Source organism: Haplochromis burtoni, unplaced genomic scaffold, assembly GCF_018398535.1.
Source record: "Haplochromis burtoni strain Fernald_Lab_line unplaced genomic scaffold, NCSU_Asbu1 Contig_713, whole genome shotgun sequence".
In the NCBI taxonomy this organism is placed as follows: Eukaryota; Metazoa; Chordata; class Actinopteri; order Cichliformes; family Cichlidae; genus Haplochromis; species Haplochromis burtoni.
Window position 1 is genome coordinate 63,608 of NW_024583074.1, and position 14,339 is coordinate 77,946.

Below are 14,339 nucleotides of genomic sequence, written 5' to 3' on the forward strand. Positions count from 1 at the left end.
TATATATATATATATATATATATATCTATATATATCTATATATATCTATATAGATATAGATATAGATATAGATATATAGATATATATAGATATATAGATATATAGATATATAGATAGAGATATATATAGATAGAGATATATATAGATAGAGATATATATAGATATATAGATAGAGATATATAGATATATAGATAGAGATATACATACACACATATATACATATATATATATACACATACACACACACACACACACACACTAATAACAGTGAGCTCTCAGAGTACATGCTGTAATCTGCTGCACTGGAGAAACACAAGAACTGTGCTGCTTACAGCGAGCTACAGCTGCAGAGCGTAAATATCAAGCACATTGTCAGAGATCTTTTCAGTATAAGACATGAAGCAGTTACAATGTTCTAAAGTAAGAATTCATATAATATAAACAGTACAGGGAGGGACGGGTGGCTGTAGCTCAGGAGCTCGAGCTACTCATCTGCTGACGGGACGGTTGGTGGTTTGATCCTATGCTAAAATGATTTCATCAGAGTGTGAATGTTAGATTCACATAGAAGAAAGTGAGACGTGGTGTATAACGTGCTATAATCACTGCGGCTTTTTAAACAATGATGTGTTGTATACATGTGACAAAAACATGTACATTTGATCCCACAGCAGGATCTGGAGGCCCTGTGTGCGTGCTGTCATGTTAGCAGCAGATTAGCGTTTCCTTAGACTTCACCATGTGCAAAGATCCGAGCATAAATTACGACACCACAAGATGACAAGTTTGTGCAGGAACTGTGACTAAGTGAACTCATACATCATCCTCTGGGTCTGTGACAAACAAAAATATCTTGTGTTGTTGATTCATCTCGGCGTGGACTTTACACACTACTTTACTCCGTCACCTTCGTCACTCTCGTTTTCTCTCATTCTCCACCTCTGGTTTACGGCGCCGTAGATACGACAAAACCCCCACAACTTTCAACTCCTACTCCTCTCTGCACTGAATTTCCCAAATGTCTGTGCGTTTTCCCCTCACAGGAGCTGGCGTCATGAGCTTCACAAACCATCAACCACAGCACATCCACGAGCTCGTATCAGTCGCTTAGGCAAGAACGTGATGTTTGGGGATAGTGTTTGCAGCGTATACAACAAAACTCACTGACCCATCTCAAAGGAATTGTAAATGAAAAAGTCTTTGAAAAACCGTAATGTCTCAAATCAGTGTCATGGTATATCACAACACACTGTAACAACTGCAGCACGTGGACTACTGAAGTGAAAGATGTGACATTTATTGACATATTAGTTCCTCAGACATGATCAGAAGAATGATTTTTTTGCACATTGACACTGATCTATGAATCATTCAAGCATGGAAACTGCACCATGTACCATTTTTTAAATGTATCTTTAGTAACTTTGTCAAAAAACACACCATGTGTTCCCATTTCTGTCCTCGAGTCTGTGAGAAATGAAAGAAAACACTTTGACAGCCATAAAATAATAATTTTACACCAACCACAGTGTGTGTGAATGGGTGGATGACTGGATATGTAAAGCGCTTTGGGGTCCTTAGGGACTAGTAAAGCTCTATATAAATACAGGCCATTTACCATTTACCATTTAACAAGGTGAATCCCAAAGTGCTAAAAAGGGAAACTTGTGAAGTACATCCTTAAAATACCTGAGGCGGCTCTGGCATCCTGAGTCAGGCCGCTGTCTGTGAGTGGTGCATGCTGTGGAGTCTTACGTCCTTCCACGATGGCTCCTCTCCTTCGTTCCCAGTTTTCTGCTGCAAGTAAGCACGCTACCATTGGACGCCATCGTCCTGTGTTTGTTTTTCCATCCCGGATGCTCTCCAGTCCTCGGCCTCCTTCCTTCCACGTAGCGTGCAGTCTCATGGTCCTGGTGTGAAGCCCTCCACTCATGTAAGGAGCTTCCTTGTCTTGATATCAGTGGCTCCTCATTGATCCAGTTAAAACCGGGTTTTCTTGGTATTAGAGAACTTTACACACCTAACTTTGATGAGTGAAGGTTTTGATAACATTTAAGATTCATTTTCATGACTCGATGCATTCACACAAATCATTTTTATAGCAGTATGACTCCATGAATCCTAACGTAATAAAGACTCTGAGCATTTTACTTCAAATCAACTTGTTTAATTATTCACAACCAAAACAAGAAAGAAAACATTTTCTCTTTTTCCATCTACATCATCAGTAATATAGAATCCCTCCAGATCAGAACCATTAAATCAATCTGATATTTCCCTCCAGAATATTAATGCTAACTATATTAAGACATCTGCCTTGTGCTTGTTCTAAAACACTGTAAAACTATTATTATTGTTGTCGTCATTTTTCCTAACAACACTGAAGTCCTCAGGACAAATCCACCACCGTCATGTCTTTATCGTATGTGAAAGCTCGTCATGCTCGGGTTATTGCAGCATCTCTATGTGAAGTCGTCACCTACTCGTGTTCACGTAAAACCAACTGAAACCAGTGAGACATCTGCTGTGTGTGTGTGTGCAGTAAGACTCCACAGGTAACACCAGAGGGCGACGTTAGCACCAAGAGAGGTGCAGCGTCAGCTCTCATCCAATCAGACAGCGCCAGTCTGTCAGCTGGTGCCACCGTGTGGACATCTGAGGTACTGAGAGTTGGATTCAGGTGAGCCATCACATGCACTCTGTCAGCTACAGCCCATATTTACCTGTGAGGAGTAAGGCACCCTTTATAAAAGACAAATTCACCTAATGCTGAAATATTTGTTTATATGTTAGTTTCTATCAAGCATTAATCAATTCAGAGTTGGCAGTAATCGTAAACCAGGAAAAGCAAACAGTGAACTGCCAATTACATCGACTACTGCCATGAAAGGTCTAAATTACATTTCCAGTCACTGCCCTCGGGGTACCTGGTTCCTGCAGAGGAGCTAATGCTGGTCTCTGTCCTTCAGTGTCTTTGCTCTGTGACAGACATCAGCACGGTGAGCGAGCGGTTTATAAAGAGAACCTTACTGCCGTGGCTTAGCGCTCTGTGGCTAGTAACAGACAGGCAGGTCACAGTTACACACAACAGCTGACTGTACCTGTGCCTCTAAGTGTTTTCTATGTGCAGACGGTACACGAGTGAGTTTCATCAGACTCCCTCCCTGTTCAGAAGAGCGAACCTTCCATCTTTGTTTCCAGCAGACCTTACAGCGAGTCTGATGCTTGTGTCTGTGGTGGAGCATGTGCTCCTTCACCACAGCGAGCCACTTTACACTTCTGCTTTCTTTCTGACAGCCAGCCGTCCATCAAAGGCTCTTTCAGACAGGCGGAGGAACAGAGGATGGTTATACTAACCTGGTTAAATAAAAAAATAAATGACCTGTCCAAACACCACAGAAACCTCTGTATGACTGAGTGTACAGTGACTGTTTGCTGACTGACTGAACACCTGCTACTGCCACTGTGAAAGCCTTTGTGCTAGCAGTCTTAGCGACAGCTCTTAAAGCAGGAAGAGGTGATCTTTGACCTTGGCAGGGAAGTCAGCTGATATCCAACTTCTTCTAAATCATGTGACATCTGAAGAAGCGTGGCTCACACTGGCTACTACGATAATGACTGAATGTATCCACACAGTGCTCGCCCTAGCATTAGCCAGCTCTCAGCTGAAGCCTGCACAGCCCGTCTTCAGGTACAGATTTACCGTGTTTTGATTAACAGCAGGTTCAACTTTGCTCTGAAAGGAAATCTTTGCGTGTCTGACATGCACTGAAACAAAAAGGATTTCTGCACACCGCTCTCCGCTGCACAACCACACCGGGATTCCTCCCCCTCTTTAACATCATCATCATCATCATTCAGTCGCCTGAACTCTGAGCGCGCTTCACTAATGCAGCTTTCTGGAGCTTTCTAGTGGTGCAGTATTTCTGAGTGCCAGATCACTTTAGATTCAGTTCAGTCACTTGGAGGGATGTAAGGTACAGCTCGTCACCAAAGAAATGTGAGATTTACGCGTTTGCCTGTCACAATGTTGGCACTTCAGTTTAAAAATACACACATACTAAATTCCCTTCAACACCTCCTCCTCACCTACGATGGTCTGCAGTGCCAAAGTGTTTGAAGCCAACACAAAGCTTGATTTTAGAGAGCCTCCGTGGACCAATCAGAGAGGTGCAGGGAGTACACAGCAACATGAGTGACACCAACTAATCCCTTTGTGTCAGCTTCTCCACGATAAAACATGCTTATAAGGAAATCAAGAGTGTGACCGTTCTGACAAGTGACCCTTCCTGGGTTTCCCTTTGAATTACTTATTGGAAAAATACAAAACAAAAGATCGTGAAGATGTGTGGAGAAAACCAGAAACCTGCCTACAGTGTCGGTTCTCCAGCTAGTGCCCTGTGAGTCGTCTCCAGCTAGGCTTCCACTCACAGAAACAGACATGTTTGTTGACTTTACAGAAAAGTAGGAAAGGACATCACAGTCGGGATCAGGAATCTGAAGAATTTTCCAAGTCTGCCTGTTTCCTCTTCGAGTGCTTTAAGCAGGGCTGAGAGGAGAAGCTGCTGACACAGCTGCAGCTGGGGACGTCGCAGCACCAATGCTTACAGTAGCTTCCAAATGCTGTACATGTACTGTGACCTGGAAATACACGTGGTATTTTCTGTGTCGTGTACTGTAGGTTACACACGGTGGGCTCTTGTTTTAAAGGGGCAGTGCGCACACTGCTGCTGCTGTTGAGATAGTCACCGGCTGTTTCTACTCTGGTATCTGCTACTGGCATTGGTGTGCACTACTACAAACGTAGTACTGTGACATCTCTTGCTGCAGTTTGCTTCCTCTGTCCAACACTAATGAAAGGAAGAGGAATGAAAGCAGTGTCATCAGCAGAAGTTTCTTTGGTTAAAGGAAACAAAGTGGCCGCGTTCACATTCGCTTGCAACTGGAAGAGCTGAATATCCGGGCAGCTACAGATAAGAATATGGGAACTTCAAACCCTGCACTTTAACTTCATGTAAGAATCGTACTGTGTACCGGCCTTCTCCTTTTTAATGGCATCGTTTACGCCCAGAGGTCATCAAAGCAGAACATAAAGCTTCCATATCTCGTCTGTGCTCACAGAAAACAATGTGAACAACACAGACTATGGCAGGGGATGGGGACACTGTCACAGAGTGTGATTCTTGCCATGTATTTGTCATAAGGGGGAGTGCACTTGTGTCTATAAGGACTTTCTGATTGCCAAACAGCAACACACACACACACACACACACACACACACACAAATGACATGGAAGAGGAGGGAGGAGACAACGATGTGCAGAAGGAAGAAGGTGAGTGAGCCAGAGACAGTGTTTGAACGCTTAAACACAAACGCAACAACCTGAGACCAGAGTAGGGGGAGTTGGTGGGTCGACAAAGGAAGGGCAAAGAAATAAACAGAGACAGACTGATATTAGAGAAATAGTGCAACAAAGTAAAGCGAGAGACCTCTTGAGTCTGGGAGCATCGGAGAAAGGACAGGGCGAGGAGAGCAGGAGTGAGGGAAGAGAAAATGGTGAGACAGCAAAGGAGGAAAGATTTAAGAAGAAGAGAGACAGCGGAGCAGCAGTGCTTTCAGGAGTACGGCTGTGGAACTCCATATCCCGGTCTGTACATGGGTCTCCCTGTTGCTGACTGAGAATTGGAATAGGCTGGCCCGGATGGGTAGCTGTAGCCCCCGTAGCTGTAGGAGGCCGGGTAGGGCGCAGGGCCACTCTGAGCGTGGCTCGGGGTGTACTGGCCAAATGCTGAGCCCGGATGTGGCGAAGGAAAGGAGGGCTGGGCCGGGTAAGGGCAGCTGGCCGAAGCTGGAGGCCCAAAAGGGGGGCTAGGGCCAGAGTAGCTCCCTGCCGGAGGGAAAGCTGAAGTGGGACCTGGGTAAGGAGGGAACTGTGATGGGGCATTGGCTGGAACAGAACCTGCTGCTGCCACTACAGCAGGAGGAGTAGGGCCCGACACAGGGTACGGACTGTAGGGGAGCCCAGATGAGCCCCCTGCAGACGAGGACACGGGCTGAGAGGCGTTCTGAGGTTTGGAACTCGGCTGCTGTTGATTCGTCGTCGTTGCTGTTGTTGTCTGTTGATCCCACGGTGACAGCGGGGTGGCAGAGTCCTCTTTCAGGCATGCTGACGACGTCATGGCGGTGGCATTGCCCTCGCTCCTCTGTCGCAGGATTTCTTGGAGTTTCTCTATCCGTACGCGTCTTTTGTGAGCGAGTGAGCGCAGGGAGAGGAATCGGTCGAGGAAGGAGTCCAGCGGAAGAGATCCCTCCAGAAACTCATCTGCTAGAGCCTGCGGGACGAGACAGGTAAGACAAATGAGCGGTGCTTACTGCTGAGCAGGTATCAAACTACCTCTAAGGTCAAATTACTTGTAGTAGCCACAGACTAATGATGTGCTGCGGGGTGGGACCCACTGCTTCACAACCTGCACAATGTGATGGCACCCCAAAGCCTGCCACAGCCCAGATAAACAGCAGCCGCTGTTAAAGGAAGTGCAAAATCCTTCAAAGTAAAAGCATTTCTAGTTCGGATAGGTCTGCACTGCTGAGCTGCCCAACTAGATAACACAGTGTGCCCAGGGGCGCACTTAGTCCAGCTAGTCTTTAGTTGAATTTCCTGATGGATGAAGCAACTAATCCAAAACACAGCACGGAGACACGATCTGTTCGGGCGACTGGACGAATATACCGACTATCGCCGATAGGCTGAGCCCATGAGTAGGTTTGCTAATAATAATGTAGCTAATAGAAGCAGTCAACAGAAAAAAAAAAATAATAGCGCTGTTTTAACAACACCCTCTTTCATCTGCGATGCCCCTCCTCACAGGGCACTCAGATGCTTGTTGGAGCTGCAGAAGCTGGTGACAGCCTAGCACACTCAGCTGGATGGTGGACGCGTGCATCCTCATGTAAGTTAGTCGTGTTTGAGGACTTTCCTCACACTATACGTCTGCACGAGTGACACACCGCTTTGGTTACATCCGTAGGTTTACCTTTTTCATCCCAAATTGGTGATTGGTGAGTCAATGAGGCGTCATCACGACAAACACGATTGCATGACAGACTGAGTCAAAATCTCTGAAATGTCTCTGTCAGCGTATTTTGGGCAGTTTGTCCAAAGTTCGTTCGTTCTGCACTCCAGATTTTAATGGCGTTAATCACGTTAATGCAGCGTTAACGCTGACAGCCATAATTGTTTTTGGAAATGAGTTCGTCCATGTTTGGACTTCTGTGTTGTAAACACGCAAATCAGTCCGTGCACAAAGCCTGCGCATGCGTAAATATATCGCCCATCGCCGACTATTGGACTGACGATGGTCGGTTGGAAATTTTTTATATATATCGCCCAACCCTAGTGTCCACCATGCTGTCACAAACAGGTGGGTCGCATATTTACAGGCATCAGTGAGTCTGGCTGAGTAAAGAGGAGGAGCAGAGTCATTAGGAGGTCACGTGGACCCTCACGCTCGCTGCCTGATGGTGACTTTTACGTCAGTCACATCTGACTGGAGCACAGTGAGCTCATGGGAAGTAGAATCCCAGCTCACCCATCCATCGCTGCTTTTCAGGGGGTGGGTACCATAGGCAGCAGCTCAGACGCTCTTCCACGGGGACAACAAAGCGTTTCCAAGCCAGCTGTTGTCTGATCACTTCAGTGAAAGCTGACCACATCCTGACACTGACCTGGCTGCAGCTCAGCTGGCAGAGCAGGTCACCTACTAACCAGATGGTTGGTGGTTTGATCCCAGTCTGCATGCCAAATATCCTCGGGCAAGAAACTAACTCCACGTTGCTTTCTGATGCATCCATCGGAGTGTGAATGTGTCCATAAATTTTTATGAAGAGAAACTAACTTTACACTGGCGTAGACGTTCACAGGCTGAGACCTTCTGAACCAAAGACATCATCTGATAGTGATTTGTGTGATTCCAAAACCTGCATTGATGTGTCAGCATTAATGGGCTCTTCACTCAGGAGCAAATTCACCGTACCATGTGCACTAACGCACAGCCAATCATGGCTACAGAATGCATCGTGTAATGATATCATACCAGGTTGTCTGTCTGCTCCATCTCAGAGATGGCAGCATCAAAAATCATTTTGATTGGTCAGACCACAGAACAGTTCAGTTAATCTGAATCTGAGCCTCAAAAATCCAAGTTAAAACTCATCAGTGTTTCATCGAATGGTACATGCATTAGTGGGTGAAGCAGGAAACGCTGCTCCTGAGCCCACACACTGACTTCCACCACGCTGTCATGTCTGCATGCATGCAGAGACTCATAGGAAACAACACATCCCATCTTCAGGAAACTCTTTAATCTATTCGTGATCGTCGGCGTTTAGAACCCAACTTTAAACTGTTGCCTTTCGCTCATATTACCTGAACATGCTGAGCCCACGTTAAAAACATCGACGCGTCTGCCTTTACGTTAAACGATGCACCTGCAACATGTTTGACAGTCGATCACTGACCTCTGACTCTTCTTCTGTTTTGCTGCCCTCTGTCTGTAGTCTTGAGAACAGCGCTTCTGGAGACACCTGACCTGCCATGCCATCTGAGGGGAGCAAGAGTTAGAAAGAGACTGAGTATGAGCCTGGGCGCGTCTGATGATGGAAACATTAAACGCTCAGACTGATGAGAGCTGTGGACTCACATTATTATAATGGATTAAAAACACAGGCAAACTGAGAGGCATGCTGGGAAATTCCCACCTGTGTGTCCCACAAATAGACTTTACCTGGGTGGGCTGCACAGGTACAAGTCCAGCTGCTAAGGACAGAGATTCTGCAGACTGTTTCCAAACGAACGTTCAATAACGGTGCTGCCCAGCCTGGAGGTCACTGCAAACTCTCGGTACCTCAGCAGAGCTGGCAATATCATCAAGGACCACTCTCACCCCAGCAACCAACTGTTTGAACTATTACCGTCAGGCCGACGGTACAGGTCACATAAAACCAGGACAAACAGATTCAGGGATAGCTTCTTTCCCAGAGCTATCACCGTAGTAAATAAGCACAAAACAACTGAACCTATTCCATACCGTCACTGTCATTATATTAATGCTGCTATCCTGTATATATTGTACATACTATTGTTTGAGTACTTAGGATTGTTTTTTTGTACTTTTTATATTTTACATTTATATTTATTATTGAAACTTGCACCAAGGGAGTGGCACTCCAATTTCGTTGTACTCTGTACAATGACAATAAAGGCTATTCTATTCTATTCTATTCTATTCTAAGTGCACACTTTCAGCTTTGAATCAAGAGGGTTTATACACATTCTGAACGAACCATTTTACACAGTGCCTCGCTCACTCTGGCTCGGTGGCTGTACACAGACTCAATACTGCCTCATGTATCAATCCATCTATCTGGCAGCTCCACCTGCACAGCGATGGAGGAAGAACTACGACTCACTGCAACACTGCACATTCATCTGGTGCCAGTTTATTAGGATTTGTATGTATTGGGCACATAAAGACTCAGCTCTCTGAAGCTGGCGCTCCCTCTGTTTTTAAACACAGACACAGATAACCATGTACTGTCGCACAATGAGCCACTGTCAAATCACCAGCTAACCTGCCAAGCAGGTTTTTCAACAGGTTCGAACTGGGAACCTTCCTTCACTGAGGTGACTGTTTATTACCGACTCACTCTTGAAACTCCGTCTGACTATCAGGTCCATGAGGTTCGTCCCACCCAGTCTTAGTTTGGCCCATGGTACATGGGCTGTCGTTTATATGGTGTTTTTCACTCTCACCTAACACTTCAAGGACATTTGAACTTTGAGCTGCATCCATGAACACATTTAACAGCCTCACATGCAAACCTAGATGGATGCATGAAAGAGTACCTGGGGTATCTTCTCCAAAGGCACTTCAAACATACAGATGCAGAAGAGAAATAATAAAATCCTGAGTCACATAAAGCAAGGCTTTCAGGGGCCACGGTGAGGGATGGGTCCAGTGCCCACACTGTGTGTACTACTACCACACCCAGGGCACTGGCACTGCCAGCCTCATACTAGGAGCACCTGTGGTATAAATGTGAAACTCTTTTCAGAAAGGCTGACCTCTCATTTTGAGGTCAAGGTCACCGGGATTCAGAGTCATCTGAGACTTTAATTTTAGTAGATGTCAAACTCACTTTACATCATCGCCTGACCCCGACCAGTGACACTCCCCTTTGTGCGTTTAACTACACATTAAATGATAAAGAAACGCTGCTGTAGTAAATGATGCACAGCTCTGACATTTTCAGAAATAAATGTGTAAAATGACACCAAGTGTACCTATGTAAAAAAAGAAAGTCCTATAACAGACGGAAAAATAGGAGCAGTTTGACAACAACACCCCATCAGGTGAAAAACAAAGAAACGCTTCTGAGTGACACTTCAGGTCACTTACTAACCAGAAGGTCGGTAGTTTGATCGCTGCCTCCTGCAGTCTGCACGCCAAGATACTCAACCAGGTTCAAGTTCATCCATCAGAGTGCGAGTGTGTGTGAATGTTGTAGTAAGAGCTCAGAGAGAGTAGAAGAGTGCTGTACGTGAATCAGTCCAGTTCCCATTTCAGACATTTATAGTCAACGTCCAAAAAGACAAATCTACTTTAACCTTTTTTGACAATCAGTGGCTTTTATGTGATCATCACACGTGATGAAAACTCACTCAGTGACACAGTGAGTCAGGTGCAGTCAGTAGTGTGCAGTGTTCATCCCTCCCCCTACCTTTCAGGGAGCAGTGCTGTCTATAGGTTTCTCTGACTGCCTCTAGTTGAGAATATCTCTCCACCAGCAGCTCCTTCTGCGACTCCAAGCGAGGCTTCATGTCCAGGTTTTGCTCAGCCAGGCTGCGATTTGATGCCAAAGCCATTTCTCTCTCCAGCTGGATGTTCTGGATCTGAAACAAAAGGCATGTGATGCAATGGGAATTATAACTTTAAGTGTCGGCATCAAACACGTGTCTATGTAGATCCTTCAGTGTGTCTGCATCACCACATATACAAGTACTGAAATGTGGCGTTTAGTAAGACTCAGCAGTCTTCTCTAAAAGACCGAATGATGGACTGACTTGGTGGAAGGATGTCAGCAGATTCTCCTCGTGTAGAACATAGAGTCATATCAAAAGCACTACTGCAACCACAGCGACTAACACAGGAGCCTCGTGTGTGCTGCAAACGAGCCGGATTCTCCATCTTGTTCTTGGCGTGTAAAATAACCGCAGTAAATAAGTTTGTTAGGCTGACATAAGTGTGTGCGTGTCCTGTTCCTGTACTGTGAGTACGCGTCACAGCTGAGGCATATCTTTACAGTTTTAACACGAGCCTGTGTCTTTGTGTGTACAGCCCTGCGATGTGAAACAGCTGAACAACGTTCCTAACGCTGCGTTCAGTCAAGTCAAGATCAGGATCCAGCCCTGGACTGGACTTTGGTGGCATCAGTGGGACAGCTCTGCTGTCTGCTCTCTGCACAGCTCATCAGTTTTATCTGACTGCTGTTTTTCATGCATGAGTACATAATGTTTATTATTTTGTGACGCACATATACAGCTATGGGGACATTTTTTCCACGATTACGACCCCAAAAACATCACACGACTTTCACAACAGTCTTAATATGAGACGACTAGAACTCAAAGGAAACTGTGTCGCAGCGTCATTATTTACTGACTCAATATTACACATTCGTCAGTGGAAAACGTCTGTTGGCCTCTGGGATTAGCAGCATGTTTGAAAGTGTCACTGCAGTCAGGCTGGCATAAAGAGTTGCCCAAAAAGCCTTCGCCTCATTTCTTTCCATTTTGCTTCCACGCAGTCAGACGCGTCATTTTCAAAGTGAGCAACAGTTCTCAGGCTTTTCTTTGGACACTGGCTGTTTTCAGTACTTGTACCTGATCATGTTCAGGGGAATGTTATTTGGTTTGTTAAGCCACCTAACTCTGACCTATAAATCACTCAAGCAGAAAAATCGGCTCACTCAAGGGATGAACCAGTATTGTGTCTGCACACAACAGGCAGCTTAGCAAAGTTAGAAATGTCATCTTCAGGCACTTTGTTGCTAGCAGCATGCCACAAAGCACGTCATTTCTTCCCATTCCTCCCAGTTGAAGTTATGAAAACTTAACACAGTGTGACAACCAACAAAGTGATTCTCTACAAGCTTTAACCTGAAACCCTGCTCTGTCTTGGCGTGCACTCAGTCCTTAAAAATCGGATTAAACTGGATGACAAATGAAGAAATGGCAGATAAACCACTGAGACTCCTCTCACAGGTGACTGTGCGGTCTCTGTTCACCTTGAGTAACTCAGGTTTCTGCAAGCTTGTGTCAAATCAGCAGTTCAATGTCAGTATCTAACCTAATGATTTCAGGAGATCTGCCATCATTTGAAATCATCAGAACACTTTCACAAAACAAAACACCTGAAGTATTCTGGACTCAGTCTGAACCAGCTCAGATATAAGGGGACATGAGTCAGTCATTTGAAATAGGAGGTGATGAAGGACACGAAGTTCCTCGGAACAACTCAACAATTTTGCATGACTGCAAACAAAGCAAAGGTTACAGGGACAAAGGCAAATCCCTATTTGCTCACTTCTAGGACAATTATAATAACTCCTAACTTTATTATTTTGAAGAAGAAAAATACCACACAACTACTGAACATTTAAAACTAAAATGCTTCCCACTGACCGCCTCGTCTTTGTCACTTTTCACTGAGCTGATGTAACCTTGGCAGAAAGACTTTATAGACAGTTTGAGATATAAATTAGAAACCAGTTGTAGGGTCACTGCAATGCCACATAATCAAACTCCTGACTTCTCATTAAGGGAATTTAATCGGCGTTTCGACAAAGGGGAAGAAGAATGAAGCACCAGTTTCACCTCATCGGACTCCAGAGCCATCGATTCCACCCTCTCCGGACTGTCCAGGAGCTCCTGTAGCTCTGATTGGCTGAGGTCCTGAAGCTTCTCCATTTGATTTGCCAGGATGGCTGTCCAACATAAACAAATCAGGAAAGAGACATTAGAAACGCTCGTTAGAGACAGAAAGTTGACATTTACAATCTCCGAGCAGCCATGAGCCGCTCTGAGGCAGCCCGGAAAATCAAGAAAACACTAGCCACGTCCCTCGCTGCTGTTCCTTAAAGAAAGTCACCACGATGTAGGCGATATATGAAAACTGCACTTAGTTATTTTCCCGCAATATGCCATTAGACAAATTATAATACAACAAATTAGCCAATGACGGGTAACAGCTAGCTAGCATAATAAAAGCGCAGTACAAACATATGGAGGCAAGTGACTGTAGGCCCCAAAACACAACAAGCTGTCTGGGCGCACAGTGAAGCGAGAACACGGGTGAAAATGAGCCGGTACTTACACGACGCTAGCAAACCAAATTCAGTGCGGCACAGAGTGGCGGTGACATCCAACAGCACCTATTTATTCCAACTGACAGGTGACGTGACACGTCCTCGGGATCTGTAATCTGCCCCGGCTCGATCCACACACACAAACACCAACCGCTTTGTTTCCGACGCCCTTTGGCCGCAAAGCTATCTACTGCTAATCGACCGACGTCCAATCTCACCTGACGGCTCGGCGCTAAGCGATACGATGACAACAGTCGCTATGATCGCAATGTCAGGCACTCAGCTACCGTCAACTTCGAAGGAAGCTCAGCGATTTGGTGCTCAAAACCGGAGCTTAGAGTCACCCCCTCAGTCCTGACGACGACTGTCAAACGCCGGTGTCTTCCGAAGATGCCTACTTTAATAAACACTCGACTACAGTCGACAAAATGCTAGAATGGAGGAAGAATTTCGCTGAAAATAGGAAAGTTTCACTCCACACTGACAGAAACCGCCGCCATTTTTGGAAGCCTACACGAATTGCGGGTGGTATTCGGACAAATCCCAAACATTCTGAATACAGCGCTCGTGAACTTTAATTACATCGAAGTTTGTATGTATAAATGCTTCCCGATAATTATTATTTCTGGGCACACTTGAATGTAATTATTTTAACTGTGTCCGTTTTCCCTAGTGTGTCCCCCATAAGGCAGGGTAATGGTACAGTCCGGTGCTCAGCTGATACAAGGGAAACCCCTGCGTGACGGTAATGTTCCGTCCTCTGCTGTGATGTCCACTTTCCACAGCTGCAAAAACACCACTGAATCCATTAAAGCGAGCTCTCACGTATTTGGCTCGTATTGCAGGCGGGTTTGTGAGCAGTAATCGCTATTAATACTAATAATAACGTATTGTAGCACTTTTTCGAGACTTG

At 45.3% G+C, this 14,339-nt stretch overlaps 1 protein-coding gene across 2 annotated transcripts; it reads right to left on the bottom strand.

Moving 5' to 3' along the window:
* Positions 1-1,281: 1,281 nt before the first annotated feature.
* Positions 1,282-14,022, bottom strand: vps37c (VPS37C subunit of ESCRT-I). 2 transcript variants are annotated; one of them, XM_005949865.3, is made up of 5 exons: positions 13,645-14,022; positions 12,936-13,045; positions 10,781-10,952; positions 8,519-8,601; positions 1,282-6,333 (listed from the first exon to the last, which is right to left on the bottom strand). In XM_005949865.3, the coding sequence occupies exons 2-5, from the start codon at positions 13,026-13,028 to the stop codon at positions 5,617-5,619; spliced, it is 1,065 nt and encodes a 354-aa protein (XP_005949927.1). In that variant the 5' UTR covers positions 13,029-13,045; positions 13,645-14,022; the 3' UTR covers positions 1,282-5,616. The 2 variants fall into 2 exon arrangements, with proteins under 2 accessions (XP_005949927.1, XP_005949926.1); XM_005949864.3 differs by having other exon boundaries at positions 13,435-14,013.
* Between the last annotated feature and the right edge of the window lie 317 nt (positions 14,023-14,339).

Bases quoted from the DNA above. Each gene is read 5' to 3' on its own strand.
- vps37c (XM_005949865.3), bottom strand. From the start codon at position 13,028: ATGGAGAAGCTTCAGGACCTCAGCCAATCAGAGCTACAGGAGCTCCTG. The intron at 10,953-12,935 runs GTGAAACTGGTG...CTTTTGTTTCAG, and splicing joins TGGCTCTGGAGTCCGATGAG to ATCCAGAACATCCAGCTGGA. The intron at 6,334-8,518 runs GTCAGTGATCGA...CTCGTCCCGCAG, and splicing joins AAACAGAAGAAGAGTCAGAG to GCTCTAGCAGATGAGTTTCT.